This window comes from Pollicipes pollicipes, unplaced genomic scaffold, assembly GCF_011947565.3.
Source record: "Pollicipes pollicipes isolate AB1234 unplaced genomic scaffold, Ppol_2.1 Scaffold_2555;HRSCAF=2994_pilon_pilon_pilon, whole genome shotgun sequence".
NCBI classification, from domain to species: domain Eukaryota; kingdom Metazoa; phylum Arthropoda; class Thecostraca; order Pollicipedomorpha; family Pollicipedidae; genus Pollicipes; species Pollicipes pollicipes.
Genome location: NW_023596136.1, coordinates 2624353 through 2642629, shown reverse-complemented (window position 1 = coordinate 2642629; position 18277 = coordinate 2624353). Strand labels below are relative to the sequence as shown.

General features: G+C 51.5%; 1 protein-coding gene across 1 annotated transcript; it reads left to right on the top strand.

Annotated features, from left to right (window-relative positions):
- Positions 1–15654, top strand: LOC119105808 (leukocyte elastase inhibitor). The gene is made up of 7 exons (XM_037229326.1): positions 1–192; positions 10341–10526; positions 10945–11161; positions 11549–11760; positions 12137–12325; positions 13216–13357; positions 14358–15654. Exons 1-7 carry the CDS (start codon positions 58–60, stop codon positions 14600–14602), a joined length of 1326 nt encoding a protein of 441 aa, XP_037085221.1. The 5' UTR covers positions 1–57; the 3' UTR covers positions 14603–15654.
- Positions 15655–18277: the final 2623 nt, after the last annotated feature.

Here is an 18277-nt window from a genome sequence, read left to right as displayed (position 1 = left end):
AAGGTGTCGGCCGGCGGAGGTTCGTGTCACGTACTCGCGCTCGCTCCGGGGAGGAAGATGGGTCGCTCCGCGGTGCTTGTGGTGTTGGCGGCGCTGGCACTGTGCCTAGCGGCACAAGACCAGGGTCAGAAGAAGAGAGGAAAAACTGTGGTAGCCGAAAGTATGTCAAAGTTCGGCATGGACATGTACTCGGTATGTACTTATTTACCTGCCTGTGTCCTATCTCACGCGGCGCGCTGATTTGCCACCGCGTATCTGTCTTTCTCTTTGAACCCGAGCTTCTTCCGATCGTCGAGATAATGCTTGCTGTTTGAAGTACACTGGATGCATTGAAACCGTCATGTGTAATTTATCCCACGGCGGCGCACACAAACCTCTCGGAGCATGCTCATGCCGGTATGCATGGTAGACGTCCAGCGCGAAGGGAAACTCCCAATGCCGCATTGTCTTTGTTATTCTCGTAGCGGCTATGTAATCCACATTTCAATCATGCTCGTATGTACTTTCTGGGAACGTCGAAGGACGTCCGACGGCGAGGTAAGACATGCTTTTTCACGCACGAAGTGACGAACCAGTTCTCGAAAGCCCGCGTGGGTCACTATTGTCGGAAACAGACACGAAACGCAGATCGGGTGAACTTGAGATCCTGTGGTTTCACTACAATATTTTCAGTACAATTTGCAGTATAAATGTCGGCAACCATAACATTTCGTAAAGCCATCGAACCGTCTGCATTGCTGTCTATATAATGGAGGTTTGCCCTCGGTCTTGAGAACGGCTCTTGGTCGCGACAGGGGTCTTTTCAGGAAAATGGGCACTTCTTTACACGCTCCCGGGTGGCCGGTTAGATACCCTTCGATCGGGTGGAGGGTCAATTTGACCCCGCTGAGATCTCTGGAACTAAGAAAGCTAGAAACACCAAATTTACAGGGTGTGTTGACCTGTACGTGAACTCACTTAGGTCAAAGTTTCAGGTTCCTAGGTCATGACCTTTGGGCTCAAAAAGGTCAAACAAGGTCAAGCTCAAGGTCGGTTTCAGTGCCCCCAGAACCTAAATAGCCGTTTCTAAGCAAAAGGTCACATGTTCACTCAAGGTCGGTGACCTTATTTGACCTTTCAAAGGTCAAGGTGACAAAAACCATACAAGATTGTTTTGAGTTTTACATTTGACTCTACGACCAAGATTACACTAGGCAGTATGTTCCTAAAACAAAATGTTCACCTGAGTCATTTTAGGTCAGTGACCTATTCTGACCTCTAAGAAGTCCATGGAAGATGTATAATGCGGTTCCTGCTATCAATAAATTCTAAATGAGCACCAGAAACTATCCCATACAGCAAGCCCTGGGGTAACAAAACAGGTTGGTTTTGACCTTGGTGTGACCTTTATATCTGACCTTAGGTCAATGCCATTTGCTCATTCAACTGTTGTGTTGCCTAAGAAACCATCTCAGAAATGTATGGCTTCGTCCAACACTCCGTTGTTGGATCAGACTGAACGATTTCCTAGAAATTGCCTTCGCTGAAACCATGGCCTGACTTTGACTTGCCATAGGCCAGTGACCTTACAAGGTACATCTCAATTTTTGATGCCAAACGATCTGCTATCCAATTGTCTACATCTAGGCAAACTTTGGCGCGGCTACGCCGCGGCGTTCGGAAACCATTGTGGAAAAACCTTTGGGAGGGAGGGGGGTCAATTTGACCCCCTCCCCCACCCGAGCGCGTGTTAATCTGAAGATGGCCGTTAGCCTTCCGTATCGTGATGGAGCCCCCTGCCGTACCACAAACCCGTCCCAAGTTGTACACCACACAGGGAGGGGCATTCTCCCCGTCATTACAGTGACCTTCTGCCGCATGTTTGCCATGATCATTGGGTTTTGACGACTCGTCCTCATCTACTAACATGTAACGCGGGTTATGGAATCGACTTCCCACGAAAAGGGTTGCTGTACTTTGTAACACGCTTGTCAACAGAGAGCTTTTTGACGTCAGCGTCACTCGTGCCGATTGAGACTGTCAGTGACGTCACTGACATCAGTAACGTTACACATTTTTGACCATTTTGTCAACCCCTCCACCTGGCTACGCGCTGGTAACGCTGGGCGAAAAACCCCTCTCTGGTTACGTTGTGCGAAACGTATCATCCCGAAAAGAAGGCGCTCGCTTAGTTTGCATTTGAGCTGGAGGTGCAAAACAAAGACGGGATGCTTATCATGACGAGCACCATGACTGGTCACTTGGCATGACTTCATGCATGCAAAGAAGCCAGCGGTGTCCGGCTTAAGTTACACTTAAGTTACGCCCATCAAAACCCCGTGCTCCCCCTCCAAGCAAACCGCAATATGTGGGCGGTTCCGTTGCTGCTGTTGCTGACGAAAGTATTGGCTAGGAGCCAGGTTTGAGCCGCGGAAGTCATTGAGGCTTAACGACCTGCTCAGCTGCTGAAGCTATATGGCGTCGGCTGCCTCTCACCTTGGCAAGAAGGGCAGGCACCGCGGGGAATGGAACTCTGCACCTCTGATTTCCCAGATGCGCAGCCAACCACGAGGCTATGGGGACCCCAACCCTTAATTCCCCACGTTTCCGCGCGCGATCGTGAGGTGAACGCTCTCCGCTCGGATGAGCTGCCCCATCCACTGCAGGCCTGCTCCGTCCACTGTAGGGCTGCTCCGTCCACTGTAGGGCTGCTCCGTCCACTGTAGGGCTGCTCCGGCCTGCCCCGTCCACTGAAGGGCTGCTCCGTCCACTGTAGGGCTGCTCCGTCCACTGAAGGGCTGCCCCATCCACTGCAGGCCTGCTCCGTCCACTGTAGGGCTGCTTCGTCCACTGTAGGGCTGCTCCGTCCACTGAAGGGCTGCTCCGTCCACTGAAGGGCTGCTCCGTCCACTGCAGGCCTGCTCCGCCCACTGTAGGGCTGCTCCGTCCACTGAAGGGCTGCTCCGTCCACTGCAGGGCTGCTCCGTCCACTGTAGGCCTGCTCCGTCCACTGTTGCGGCTTGGGTCTCCATCTCACAGTATTACGGTGTTACGTTGTTGCTCACAGCCTAGTCTCCTGACCAGGCATGAGAGGACTGTCAGTCATTTGATGCTGCTAGGTGCATCGCACGATTCCACGGCAGCATCCTTTGAGGCAGGTTTTATGCATTGCCCGCTCACTTTTGTCGCCATCGAGTTGAACCCCGACGAAACCTGTGGTATTGTGTAGCTACGTCTCCATACTCATTAACTTTCCTTTATCGTTTGCCATGCCACCGCAGATTACACACACAGCAACACCGTCAGGAAGGGTCTCATTAACGTGCTCGTGACTTTGCATCTTTTAAAATTTACTATTGAAATGCAAGGACTAGTCAGTGACCAAGGCGCTATTTTAAGCTTCGTAAATGTTTCCAATACCCTGTCCAGTCTGAAGGCCAGGCTAAGGCCACCGTTGCCATAGTCACTGCTGATGCTGTTTTGCTTCAGTCACCCAAGAGATGTATTTTACGAACTAGCAAGTGGAGGAGGTAGCCAACTGTATGTGGCATAGCCAGATCCATACTGGATTTATGTTAGGATTTCGACCACTTTAATTTTCAGTAAAAGGTGTCATTAGAGATGATAGTTCTGTTATCGTTAATGTGTGTATGGAGCATCATTGCGGGGCACAATTTGGATATCATGCCAAATAGACCATCCAAGGCGTTAGTTGCGTAGCATAATGAGCTGATACATACGAAAAGCCTTTGTGGAGTGGTCATCCCGCTGCAGGCGTGTACACGGGGCAGAAACAGACTGACAGATGGCTTCCTATATGAAGTAGGTAACGGGTTGGGTAGAGAGTTTGGGAGAAGAAGGAGCGAGCACAAGCACGAGTGTGCGAAGGATGTCCACGAAACGTCGGGTCAATGCTCCAAGAAGAACCCTGGCTGCACGTTTTGTTTAGGTGGTTGCAACTGGTAACGAATGGGTTGCGGGTGGGCGTGGGCGCATTCACATAGATTGCAGGCAAATTGGGTAGTTTAGGTCTTACCTGCGAAGGCATCTAATTCTCCATGTTTCTAGAATGGAAAATGCAACTGGCTACAGACATAATGTAAATAGCCAAGTTAAAGTACAACACCATCCCCAGCAATCAGTATTGACTTAACGGACGGTAGGCTCATGCACTCAGGTCTTGTCCCATGTTCCAGCACGGATTTCCTCGTCTCCAAACTCATGAAAAATGACATTTGCCGCAACTGTTCGCCAGATGATCAATATTTGATCTGTGAGGTACATTAAGTATCCCATGTTTATCGCATAGCAGTAAGAATGAAAAACAGGGTCAATAGATTTTGCTTTTCAGCTTCTCCATGGCTGTCCTTAATGCCTGACGAAGTTGCAAAACCAGATGTATTGGCTTTTTCGGCTTTATTCCTATAGCATGGACATATGTCATACAACATGTCGCACAGGCAACAGGCCATTAACTAGGGTTGTCCTGGTCCATTTAGCTGGAGAGACTCTTGTTATGCTTTGTGCTGGAGAGGACGCTCTTGTTATGCTTTCTAATGATCAGATCCGGCAGAGCAGCTTGGTGTGGTCGCGCTCGCTCGATGGCCGCCAAACACTGACGCGGCGGAACGCCGATGTGCTGCCCTCTGACCCGACGGTCGGATCTGCCGTCGGTGCCGGCAGCTGCGTACTGTCCGTCGCCCCGGGACACCCGATACGGGGCCAGCTGGAGCCGGCTCTGCCGGCGCCGCGTCCGCGCCCGCACGCTGCCCAAACACCGGGGCCGCGACGGCCGGCCGGGCGGCGGACGCCAGACGCGCGGCCGCCGCGATGATCCCCCCCCCCCTCCCCCTCCCCCTACGCCGCCGCCGCCGCCGCCGCCGGCCCTGGAACGCAGCCGAGCGGAACGCCACGGCGCGCGAGCCTTGGCCACGTGCCGTGCGTCGCTGAGCAGCACCCGCGGCGGCGTGGAGCGGCAGGAGCTCGCGGGAGATGGCGGCTAGCGCACTCCGCTGCATGCAACGGCACGCCCGGAACATCGCGCGTTAGCATGTCCGGCCTCTGGCGGCGACAGCCGCAGCGCCCGAGTAGGGCCGCTACGGTCCTGCTCGAGACAGTGCCAAAACCACGTCGCGCGGTGGGCGCCGGTCGGTGGAACCTGTGTGAATGTGCATGTATCGAGCATATAACTCACCATTGGAAAACTTGGCTCATAGCAATACAGCAGTAACAGATACGGTACCCATCTCAAAATCTGTAGTTTTCATTTGAGAGCTTTTGACACGTGCCTCATTTGCTAGTCTTCTGCGATCACGTTGCGTATTTCATCATCGTGTTGGTTGTCATTTCGAACTGGCAACGATGAAACATCACGTGCTGTTTCAAAATTATATGGTTTGGCTGCGGCTCGGACAAGTAAGATTCAGCCACAATCGTCGCGACCTCTGTGAGCGATGCTCTAATTGTGTGGCAGCCGCCCATGCATTCGGCTGTGCGAAGCTGTCCGCTTAAACTCGTCGTATGCTGTTGGATCCAAGAGTTATTTATTCGAGATGTGCCCGTAGCGCTGTAGTTTCACGGTGCGTCTCGGAAACAATAGGCACGGGCTTTGATTCCGTGCGGCGTCCGCCCTTCTTGCCATAAAGGGAGGCAGATGGCGCCTCATAGCCTCAGCCTCTGACTGAGTGGTAGGGCTCCAATGGTGTGGTGTTACTTTGAATTCCTAATCGCAAATCACTAGCCCTGGCTGATGGGAACTGAGCAGGGGTCGTGGCCTAGTTCTAAAGGACAGACTTGACGATGGCTGCTAATGATTTCCATTTTGGAATGCATGAAATATAATAATTTACCCTCGAGCATGTTTTAAAATAACGGTTATTGTTAGTGTTTTCATTTGTTTGTAGTGAACGGAGAACGGACTAATATTTCTCAGAGGGATATATCTGCCATCCAAAGGTAAAACCCCATATGTTCGTTCTTGACCATTTTGCGTTTCTTTTTTTTTTGTCATTTGGTTCGTCGCCTCAAACTGAATTCGGTTATTTAAGCGATTAGTTCAAATCTTCAAGCACTTCTAACCATTTTTAGTTTAAAAGTTTGTGAAAATTTCAACAATGGTCTAAATAGCTGAATTCATGTTGAGAAGACAAAACAAAGACATTAAAAGGGAAAATAGAAAAACATGAACATGTGGGTTTTTATCTTTGGACGGCAGATATTGCTCATATTGCTCATATTTACGTGATACTGCAATACATGATACAAAACTGTGTTGAAACATCATATGTATATGCATACATTCGTATATATATCTATATATATATATATATATATATATATATATATATAACTTACTAATTACTTTTGATTTTTAGACTTATTTCGATTTTTCCAAATTATTATTCTTCGTCGTTTTGGCATTTGTTTGTCACATAAATATCTCAGTGAAAAGCACATATACCATGGTAATTATCTGAACATTTCACAATTCATTGGTTTTAGCTGTGCTTACAGCATATTGTATCGTGGATACGGTGCTACGGTGCTCCAGTTCCGTAGTAGGGTACGGTGCTTCGATTCCAGCATGCGTCCTACCTTCATATCGCGCTGTACGCAGCAGGCGAATCACTTGAATACGAACTGTGCGGAAAATGGCCGAGTAGAGATCCTCGTGGAGCATGTTTACGTGAACATGCTCAACTGGGGCGCCACCCGCTACTTCACCGTTGCCGGGAAAGCGCCACTGGTTCAACGAGATAATCGGATGGAAGTAATGGGGGATTCCCCCTCTTGACATCTCCCATCAAGCACTTAACGAGCCTCGCCCATGATCTCCTAACCATCCCGCGCCTGGCTTTGGCCGCCATCTTTGGATGGCGAAATGCCGATCATCGTTCATTTTGTTTGTTCGGTGCCTGGCTTCACACAAGCCATCTTTCATCACTCCATATCACTTGAGCTTCCAGCCCATGAAGCCGATGGCGTAGCTGTTGACCAAAGCCTGTACTTGCGCTCTTTGCCCGTCTGGCTTCTGTGTGTGGCCGCCGTGGGTAACAATTGAACCGTTGATTTACCGCCCGCCAGACGGTAGAGAGGCACGTTGCCGCCTATCGCAGGAAGACTGGCTCCTTCTTCTCCATGAACGATCCAGGAACCACCGTTTATGGCCTGCACAAGCTCATCAGAGGCGGCATCCTTCGTACAAGACAGATTCGGGCTGCTCCGAATTCCACAGCGACCCAGATTTCTTGCCCCTGGCTCACGTGATGTACGCGTGACGATTTGTCTGTGTAGCCAGTATTCAGCCGCGGTGCGCGTTGACCACTTTGCGACACAAACGTACGGCGTCTGTTGGAGTTCATGCTTCCAAACCTATGTTAAAATAATAGTTTTAGCATAAATCAAATGCATTACAAAATTTCCCAGGAATTTCCCGTAATATGGTAGAGGTTTTGTGCTTTTCTCTGACAATGGAGCTTTTTTGCTCCTTACTAACAGCTAACAAATCGTTCTGAAACGTCTGATAGACCGAAGCATGCAGGAAAGACCAACAAATGGCAACAGATTAGGAACAAAAATGTTTTTACGTAGTACAGGAAAGATTCAGCATGTAGGCGACACGCCGCAGGCGTTTGGCTGCCCAGCATTTCAGATTCCCCTAGGAGGCTGCTGTATGTTTTATAAGGGACTCCCCATGTTGGAGTCCCCTTTTCTCAAGCTCAGGGCGGCGACTATGCTGAATCCAGCGACGCGTTTGACACGCTTGACTGCTGCCTAGATGAGACACCTCGAGCCGCAGCTGGAGCCCCGGAATGCCGTTTTGGCTGTGCTCGTGCGCTACCGACTTAAGGTGATGCCATAGCAAGTCGGCCGGGCTGAGGCCAGGGTTTGCTTTGACCACGTCTTACAGTGCAGTCACTTTCGAGCGTAGTTAATCGGTCGTGGCAGGAGACCAGAGCCGGTAATTTTGGTTGTCAATCGAACCGGTCAGATGAAAGTGAACCCTGTTGCTGAACCGCACTATGCGTCACCCAAAAGTGAGGCCGTCGAATGACCCCTCAGAGATGGTGCCTGTGGCCATGAAACACGAGTTTTTGCTACTGGCAAAGCTCAGCAGCTCATAAAAAGATGCAAAACCGAAGACAAAAGAGACCAAGTGTGCTACTCCCAGCGACACAGTTTCGAGAGAGCGAGTCGATGCCGATTCCCGCTCGCCTTTCAGGTGCCTGTTTTTGAGATAGTGTTTGTCATCCATCGTCGAGAGAAGCTAAAAAGTCGATCAGTGGTGGTTGGACAGGAGGTAACTGGAAATGATCCATTCTGTTTTGTCCCACAGCTTACACGGGTGCCAAAGTTGGCGTCGCGGTGATGTTGCTCAATAAATGTGCTTCTTGCAGTTGGCAGCGTTTGGGACGCGAGGCTGAGGGACTGAACGATGAGCAAGCAATGCTGAAGCATACTGAAAAATCGCGTGATTTCAATGGGAATATACGGAAAGCGCATAACTCAATAGTGAAACGAGTAGGTACTACACGGCGTAGTTAAGGCTGTGTGCAAAATATGACTCCTCGCTCGACCGGGTCGGCGCGGGAATGCAAGTGCCGCACCTTCTCAGTTCGCACAACATCTGCCGCTCTGTTTATTTGTTTGTCTTGCTCCCGATAGCCGTGGCGGTGGCATGATTGCATGTGGCGCGAGCTCAGGGCCGCCCTGGGTACGCCCCAACACCCTGCCTTGTGCCTCCGTCCATCCGTTGCGATGTCTTTGGACGGGTTCGCACCATCCAAGTGATGCGGTCATATTAATGATGGGGAAAGGTCAACTGTAGTGATCTCGCGGGGTGACCTTTCCCTCATCAAAATAAACAGCCGTCGGTTGATGATGCCGCGACGACCGGTGACCCTGAGCCATCGCTCACAAACAGGAATACTGTGAGAACCCGATACTCACCATCGTATTACACGGCGCCTGCGCTGCGGAAAAACCGAAAGACACAGATGTCCCAATCGCTTGATGTAGATGGTGCAACGGCCACGGAAAACGCCCCCCAGGCTCGCTGTGAAATAGCTGGAGCATCGGTCACAAGCTGCATTATTACCGTAGCTCCAATTATTCGTGACACGGACTGGAGGATTTACCTTAGTAAACGCCATGTAATACACTTCCCGTTCATATTCAAGACGTTCTTGCCCTATACAAATAGTTCCTATGTACTCTGCAACACGAATTAGATTTGCGACCCCTTCCACATATCTACACCATCAAACCCACTCTGTCATACTGGCTATCATCTCATTAGGACACACATTCGAAAGAAATACAAGCTACCACATATTCACATCGGACATACCACACTTCTACGTTGCTTCATAATTCTGGGCATGCCTCCTTCAGTTTGCCATCGATGCGCAATCTCACTCACGATTTCACACGTTTTTCTTGATTGCCCAGTTTATCGTCAATTTCGTCAGCCTGACATCAACTACACAATGACACATGGCCTCGCCTTTCCTCTCAAAGAGCTTCTTGGTGACACGCACCCTGATCACATCTCGCCCCTGTTCGAATTTATACACAATTCAGGATTATCGAACTTCATAGAAACGGTGGAACTTTAGCAACCCACACCATTTGACAAACACGTATGGCTTCTTATTCCTTTCGTGGGATCCTAGTTCTATGTTGTTTATAGCTTTTCAGGATATGGTAGAGCATATAAAAAAGGTCGCGTTGAACATAGTTTGAGAGCGAAGTTTTGCCCAATCGCTTCAATATAAATGCAACTCAACGCTAAAAATGAGCACAAACACTTTTGAACAAGGCCATGTTCAAGTTGTATTATAATGTTCTGATGGTGTTCAATGAAGAACCGCATTCCCTTTAATTCAAATGCAACGCCATTTGTCATTGCTGATCACCACCGATCAGCTGGGTCAAGGCTCCTGTTACGGCTGTGTCAAGCGATCCCCTGCTGCGGCGATGAACACTGATCTGCCGTCCATTAGCTATACTGTGTGCATCGTTTTATCTACCGTTTGCCGTTGAAATATTCGATTACACGAAGTGTGTGTTCCTGCAATGATTTCCATTTGCAATTCTCCGGACAGTATTGGCTGGCTAAAGCTTCTTTGTACTGGATTTCCGCGAAACCAGCTCACTATTTCTACCTTTAGGCAATTTCAGAAGATCGCTAGAAGTAAAAAGTGAAACAAAATAAACAGGGGGAATCTTCGTCGTGGCCGATGGCATTAATCCCCTCATAGCATCAGTCCTCTCACCCGATACATCTGTCGTGTCCACAGCCCGACACCGAAACATGTGCCACAACCAAGGGAAAGCCAATGACGTGCTCTTGCTTGCAGGTTATGGCGGACGTTGACAAGACGTCCAACATCTTCTTTTCGCCGATGAGTATCGGTACTGCCCTGGCAATGGCGTACGCTGGCAGCAGGGGCGAAACGGCCGAACAGATGGAGCAAGTGCTGCACCTTCGAGGCAAACGGTCAAGAGTCCTACGTGGCCACAGGGGCCTGTTGCGTTACATGAAGGTACTCGCTTGTTGTGAGGACATTGCATGTTGTGGAAATGGGGGGGGGGACCCTGTTCCTTATCGGCTTGTCTTCCGTCACGTCACATGCATGGATCGAGCGAGGGGCGAGCAGGTGGCAGTCTCCTTATTAACTCCGCGCTGTTTTCGGTCAGCTCGCGGCTATTTTATTAATAGATTCGTGCTCCGCAGATGATGTTCGGTTCGCGGTAAAATGCTATCTAGTAAACCGTGCGGCTCCTAGATTGGCTTGTCCAGTCACCCACCCACATAGTAATGCACCCAGTCAAGCCCTATCACTGTTTGTCATCAGCAGCGAACCCACGTCTGTTTGTAAATACCGAGATTCTGCATCCCTCCCCCTGTGCGACCAATGCACTGCTTCCCATCACCGCAGCGCGCGCTCCATCTGCTTGCAGAGGCGGTACCAGGACGACGTGGCGGTCAAACTCACCAACCGGATGTACGTTGCCGGCGGCCTGCGGCTGCGCTCCAAGTTCCAGAGGACCATCCAGCGCATCTTCCAGGCCGAGATCACCCGGCTGAACTTCAGCCGGTCTAAGAAGGCCGCTGCCACGATCAACAAGAATGTCAAGGAGGACACCGAGGGCCAGATCGATTCGCTTGTCGAGCCGAGTAAGTGGAGCGCTGTTCGGGGACTCGTCAGCCCCTGAAAATCACTCCTAAGGGAACGGGAGCTGGGCGCGGGGAGGAAACCGAGTCCCGCCCTGGTCACCACGTCATTTGGTAAAAGGGTGCAGTTGACACCCCGAGATGCACTGATGCGGCGTTATTCAGCCCCTAGTGACGCTGAAGCGATCCAAAGCGCACATCGCACCGAAGCGACCCTGACGAGCTGTGGGCGGCGCCAGACGCGTCCTGGGAGGTGGGCCGGTGTGGGTCGCCGGTGTGGGTCACCGCCCGGGTGCAGCCGCCCTCCCGCTGACCGCCGAGCTGGCCCCTGCCGGGTACGGCGCGAGGCGCGTCGCCGACCGCGCCTGACGCCACCTCCCCTGGCCGCAGAGATGATCAACGACTTGACCCGCCTGGTGCTGGTCAATGCCATCCACTTCAAGGGCGACTGGCTGATGAAGTTCGACAAGAAGCGTACCATCGAGGCCGACTTCCACGCACTGACGGGCACCAAGAAGGTGCCGACGATGCGCGCCAGGAAGATGTTCCCGGTCGGCGACCTGTATGACCTGGATGCCCGGATCCTGCAGCTGCCGTACAAGGTACGCGACTTGCGCAAGCGGATAGTAGAGGACTGTTCCATAGAATCTTCACGCGGGCTGTCGTGGATAAAGCGTGGAGTGTGGTCTGTGGGAGATGGCCCATGTCGTCGTGGGAGGGGGCTACGCTGATTGACCAAATCAGACGCGCCGTGTGTGCTATGCGCAGCGCCAAGCGTTATCGGCTTGCGGATGTGGCTGTCAAGCCCGCTCCTTGCCGTTGTTAGATATACGATAAAATATAACGCAATAAATAACAGATAAAATATGGCGCATTGCCATTATATGACTTATTGACAGTATCTGACGCATCAACGCCACATCGCGGCTGCCTTGTGGCTGTACATGGCTCCAGGCTGTGATGCGCGCTCTTGTGCAGGGTGAGGACGTGCAGATGATGATCCTGCTGCCGAACGCGAGGGACGGCATCTACGAGTTGGAGAGGCGACTCGCGGACCGCGCGCTGCAGGACCTCAGCTGGAGCGCCGAGGCCGACTACAACGTCACCGTCCGCCTGCCCAAGTTCAAGCTGGAGGAGCGCGTCAACCTCAAGCTGTTGCTGCAGCAGGTGATGAGCGGCACCCTGGCCGTAGATATGCACTGGGACTCTGGGTCTGTGTTGCCCTGTGACGACAAGTCGACCGGTTCAAAGGTTGTAATGTGTAATGTTGTTAGCTGTTCAGCGCAGTATCTGAACATGCATGATTGTATATGCAATTAGGCCATCATCAAATACACAGCTTATGTAAGCTGTCTGCAAAGCACGTCTACGCTAACAGGTTAGTCGATGCTATGTGGGACAGTGTCTGGTATAAAGTGGCCGATTCATTCGAATCGCGCGTAAGCCCAAACAGCTGAGCGACTTATCGTCTAACCAGTGCGATGTATGGACACCTCTTACGTCACCACAAGGTGCGGACCGGCTCAGATGAGTCATCAAAGAGCCCTTTCGGGCACTGCAACTAACCGCCCTGCCCAAATGGGTCCTTAAAGGCTGTCGGCCCGAGAAGGCCCTTGTTTCGTGACGGTGACGGCTCCAGGGGCTGCTCATTTGCGTTGTGTAACCGTGGGCCGATGACGCCAGATTCCTCCGCAGTGTATGTGCGGTCTGCAGAAGCTCCTCCGACGGTCGCCGTTACCTGCTGATCTTCCAGCGAAGCGTCCTCCCAACGCCTGTCACTGTGCATCCAGCCATTACCACCGCTGTACTGCGTGTAACCCTCACCAACGCTGCTAGTGCATCTAACCATCACGACCGCTTTTGCTGCACCCAGCCCTCACCACCGCTGTTTGTGCACCCAACCTCACGACCGCTGTTGCTGCACCCAGCCCTCACCACCGCTGTTTGTGCACCCAATCTCACGACCGCTGTTGCTGCATTCAGCTGTCACCAATGTCTACGGCGCCCGCTGTTGGTGGCACTGACCTCTGACCCCGCCTGACTCCCGCCTCCTCCAGATGGGCATGGCTGACCTGTTTGACGAGGTGGCGGCGAACATGCGGGGAATGAGCGGCCGGGAGGCGCTGTATGTCACCGACGCTGTCCACAAGGCGGCTGTCGAGGTCAACGAGGAGGGAACCGAAGCCTCAGCCGCTACAGGTCAGTGGTGAACGGCGCAGGCGGCTTACTGTTACACTTGTACTGGCGGCGGCTATTCCTGGCGGCTTGCTGTTGTCATTGCTCCGTTTGAAGTGGGAAATGGAAGTGGCAGAACATAACCTCAGCGAAGCTATCTCCTGAAACAACACCACCATTCAGCTGTTTCACCAAGTGCGAGGTATTCTGGTTTCAAACGCTGCGTTTGCTAACCGCACGTGACCCCCTTCGTGCCTCAAAACCCACCACAAGGCTGATTATTGTCAGCGGGTCCTTCCTTGTCGGGCGGCAATGGTATAACGGCGAGTGCCTATTGAAGCGCTTGAACTTGTGAAAATTTTCTGATATTGGTTTTCCAGTATCCGCCTCAGCGGGATTCTCACTGCACAGCTTTCTCCCGCCCCCGTGACGCTTGGTTGGATCATAGGCAACCAGGTGCAGAGGGACGAGTGCCCGATTCCGTGACAGCGAATCGACTCCGACCTCGACTCACAGCGTGTGGGCGTGATTTTGACTCTGGTTCTGGACACTGCGGTACAATCTTGAGTCGACGACTTCGATTCTTGCTCAAGGGATTTGGATGCGTTCCTGAATATACGTCAATTCCGACTTTCAATGACGTCACTCTGGGATGTTACCTGTTTTACATAAGAGCTTACATGGAAGGTGTCAGTTTGACCATAGGACCATGATACATCGAGTGTTACTTTGCAGCATATAGTGAGTAAAAGATAACAAATTTAGGTGATTCCGGGGAATCGTTTGACTGAACCCAAACTCAAGGAAGCTACCGACACTTTTTCGGTGTTGAAAATTATCTGTTGTTTCACATTAACTCAACGAAAATATGACAGAGTCTGGTATCAAAGCTCACTTGACCCAGATTTTGGCACAAATCAACGCCACAAAAGCCACACTCCCCTTACGCCCCTCACCCCTGGGCGAGAGGCAACACCAGCGCCGCGCCAGCCGGCAAACCTCTGACCTCGTCCTGTTCCCACAGCACTCGCGTTTGGCTTCCGCACGATACGGCCCAGACCGCGACCCTTCATCGTCGACCGGCCGTTCATCTTCGCCTATCCGGGACGTCCGGGTGGGCGTGACGCTCTTCCAGGGGCGTGTCATGGACCCCGGCGCGTAGAGGACGGCCGGAGATGGCGCCCTCTGCGCCGGGTGGCGCCGCCAGGAGGCGCCCGAGAGGGGTCGGAGCAGACCCCCTGCTGGGCGGCGTACTCTGGCCTGGCGTAGCTGGCACGCTGATTGGTCCGGCGCATGCAGAATTGGGGTATGCCCGTCTGTGTTGAGCTGCTCGATGTATTGGAGTGCAAAATGTTTTTACGACTTTGTTAGCTGTGGTCGATATGTGAATGTTTTGGTGCTTTACGGATCGGCTTTGGATCCGAGCAAAAATAGTAGCAATAACAGTATAATCGACCACCGTTTCAGTATTCCAGTAGTCATCTTTCGCGCTGTGCACTTAACATTTGCCTTCCACCCGGCCATCACGCCATAGTTGTGTGTAGGCGACGTGAGCGGTTAGTCTGAGAAGCAGTCCTATGTGAGCAGAGCCATCTGTGGTGCGGTGCGAAGCAGCCGAGATTAAAGCCGAGTGCTCACACGATCACTTTTGTAGCTGCTTCTTTGCGGGACACATTAACCCGGTAACTTGACTTGTGACGGCTGCTGTGGAATCATGCGCGCCTACGGGCAGCTTACCAGGTAAGGGTTCGATGAGCTGCTGTAACGCTTGGCAGATCGATGTAAAGGCGGCCGAAGTTGTAGCCACGTTGCCTGTGGTTTCAAATGTCGCGCTTAACCTAAATCGCCAGTCTGTTTTAATCTGAACATGATGTAGGTTTGATGTTGAACATTGTGCGTAGGATGCCAGGCTTGCATCGTGCTGAGTGACATGCAACTGTCCGTGCCATGACGACCTCCAGCTACTAGCTATAATGTTGATGATGCCGCCCGGCATCCGTCTAGCGGGTCTCCGGCTGTTTTATCGGGTATCGACATCCCACAACCATGTCGAGATAGCCTGTTATATCACGTGCCCGAGTCTTGTTGCCAAATGGGTGTCCGTGCTGTCTGCAGATCGGGAGAGGTGAATGTTCACAAGGGAAGGCCTCGGGCACAGCCGAAGTCGGTGGGCGGCACGTGTGTATTTTTACTGGCATGTGCGGACACAAAGCGGGCTGTCTGGTGCATGCCTGTACCAGGTGTCAGCCAAACACCGTAATGTGTGTATCGTGCTTTACAGCGTATAACAAGTGTTAAATAGCAATAAATGGCAAAATGTATGGTATGTCTGGGCGTGCATGCGTTCGTGATTTTATACATCTGCCTGGTTCCACTTTCTCGGGGTGATGAAATTAAGACACGGAAATTACGTTAACATCATGCAAACTTTTTATTTAAGTCGGTAACTAAAACTACATCTGTTAGGCTGCTGAGTTCTCGAACATCATACCAGTCCTCGCTTACCATCGGGGCATGTCAGCTGACAGTGACGTCACTTGATAGCCTCCAACAGGTGGGGACGCCGGCACACAATCGTACGATCCTCTTCAGTTATGTTTTATTTGAAAGCTGGAGGCTGACTCCGAGAACATAATGAAATCAAACGAAAAGCTGTTATGGATAGATTGCAACTTTAAGACTATAAAACGAAAAAAATCAATTGCATTTAGATTAACTCATCGCGAAATGTGGTAGTTTCCGGATTTGTCCATGCACACGAAGAATCATATTAACACTGTATCGTGAGTGTCATGAGGTCCCTATCTAGTTACGTCCAGTCCACCGCGCCGTGACACATCTGAACGTCTTGCTTCGGGAATTGTTTGGCACTTGTAGCGCTTTGAGGTGACACACTTTGAAATTTAAATGGGAGATCGGTTCCAACGAGCATATCTATGTGGTTCTTGGCGGAATTCGCCTCAACTTTAGTGAACATGCGCTCTCTTGTGCCTTGCTTACGGTTCAAAAAGACACGACTGTATGGATATATTAGAAGTCCCTCCCAGTAAGTTTACTTTTTGATTATGCATTTCCTATTCGCGCATATGCATCAAAAGACCTCAAATGACGTCTGGGTTTGGCGTTCCAAGTGTGACTCGAAAAACAATGTAACATTTAGCCTTGTAGGCAATTCCGAGCCAGGGAGCCTAAGAAGCAGACAAATCTGATGACGAAAGCCCGCGTGTAGTTTTGGAGGGTAGGGCTCAGAATTGCCTGTTCTACCTGAGTAACGTGCTTCTTCAGCGTCCAGAGTCGTCATGAGATCGAGTACAGAATGACAGCATTAAACTGCATCGCATTGTGACCTGCGGTAAACATTGCTTTTTAGCTGAAACACGGTTTTTGGAGAAGACAGATGGAGTCGGACCGTCTTCCATAAGCTAAAAATGTAAACGGTTTGACTTACCGCGCTATCAAAATTTGTGGTAAGTGTGGTAACTGGCAGGTATTTGCAGCTGGAAACCAGCTCAGTGCAGTATGACTCAGAGGGTCACAACAATATTTATGGAAAGGCATAAGCACAGAAATAAACAGCATATTTTTAGAGCTCTCTACAAGAGCACGTCGTGCTTAGCATAGCCACATTGATGCGTAATGAGATTCAAGCGCACTCCCTCGGCGTCCCAGCGAAGAGCAAATGCATGTCTGATAACGGCGGCCGGCACGTGCGGATCGAAATGGTAATAGCTCAGCAGCGGCACTGCTCTAGCGTTTGGCTGGTCTTGCTCCGCCTCTGTTAGAGACCTTGATGACGTCCCCTCGTCGTCCTTTCGAGTTCGCCTGATCCTCTCGTGCTGTTGACATGTCTCTGATCGGTACGCGCGCCGACGGCGCTGCGGACGTGACCAGGCTGTCCAGCTGACATGTCTCTGATCGGTACGCGCGCCGACGACGCTGCGGACGTGACCAGGCTGTCCAGCTGACATGTCTCTGATCGGTACGCGCGCCGACGGCGCTGCGGACGTGACCAGGCTGTCCAGTTGACATGTCTCTGATCGATACGCGCGCCAACGGCGCTGCGGACATGACCAGGCCGTTCAGTTGACATGTCTCTGATCGGTACGCGCGCCAACGGCGCTGCGGACGTGACCAGGCTGTTCAGATGACATGTCTCTGATCGGTACGCGCGCCGACGGCGCTGCGGACGTGACCAGGCTGTCCAGATGACATGTCTCTGATCGGTACGCGCGCCGAAGGCGCTGCGGATGTGACCAGGCTGTCCAGTTGTTCAGCATATTTCCACAGCGCAGATGGCATGGTTGTAAAACACAATGAAAATCAAGTGTGATGAAATATGATACATTATGACTATAAGTGCAAGCTCAATTTGCTGCGCTCGGTGTGTCTAATTCCGCCTCTAACCGCGCCAGCCGTCTCTCCGAATGCGGTACAGCGCTGCAGACACTGCTGCTGCCTGCGATATGCCCGCTGGTGTTGCGCTGGGAATCGCATGAAGCCCTCGGCAGAGTATGGCTGGGATACCGGCGCACCTACAAGCCATGTCGTCCACGTGTGTACAGCACAAGTTGAGAATGCGCCGCGAATGTTTCTGAATATCGCCGCGGCAATGCCACGAGCGCACAAATTACTGCCTTCAAATGGCATATCATTTTCATACAGTACATGCAGAGACCGCGCCCTTCGATATTTGAGGGACAGCGTTTATGGGTGTACCGACAGGATGAAGCAGCAGTAACATTTTCCTCACTTTGGAGAAGATTTAACGTTAACTCTACCGTACTGAAAGGAAAAGTTTGCAAAAATCGATTTGGCCGTTTCCTTTAGGCCTTCCTTAGGTCCTGATAGGATTGATGGGATACTAGCATGGATGTAAATATATCAGAACAGCAACCGCTCAGGCAGTGGTCTTAGTTGTCAAGACAACAGTTCAGAAGTTCTTTA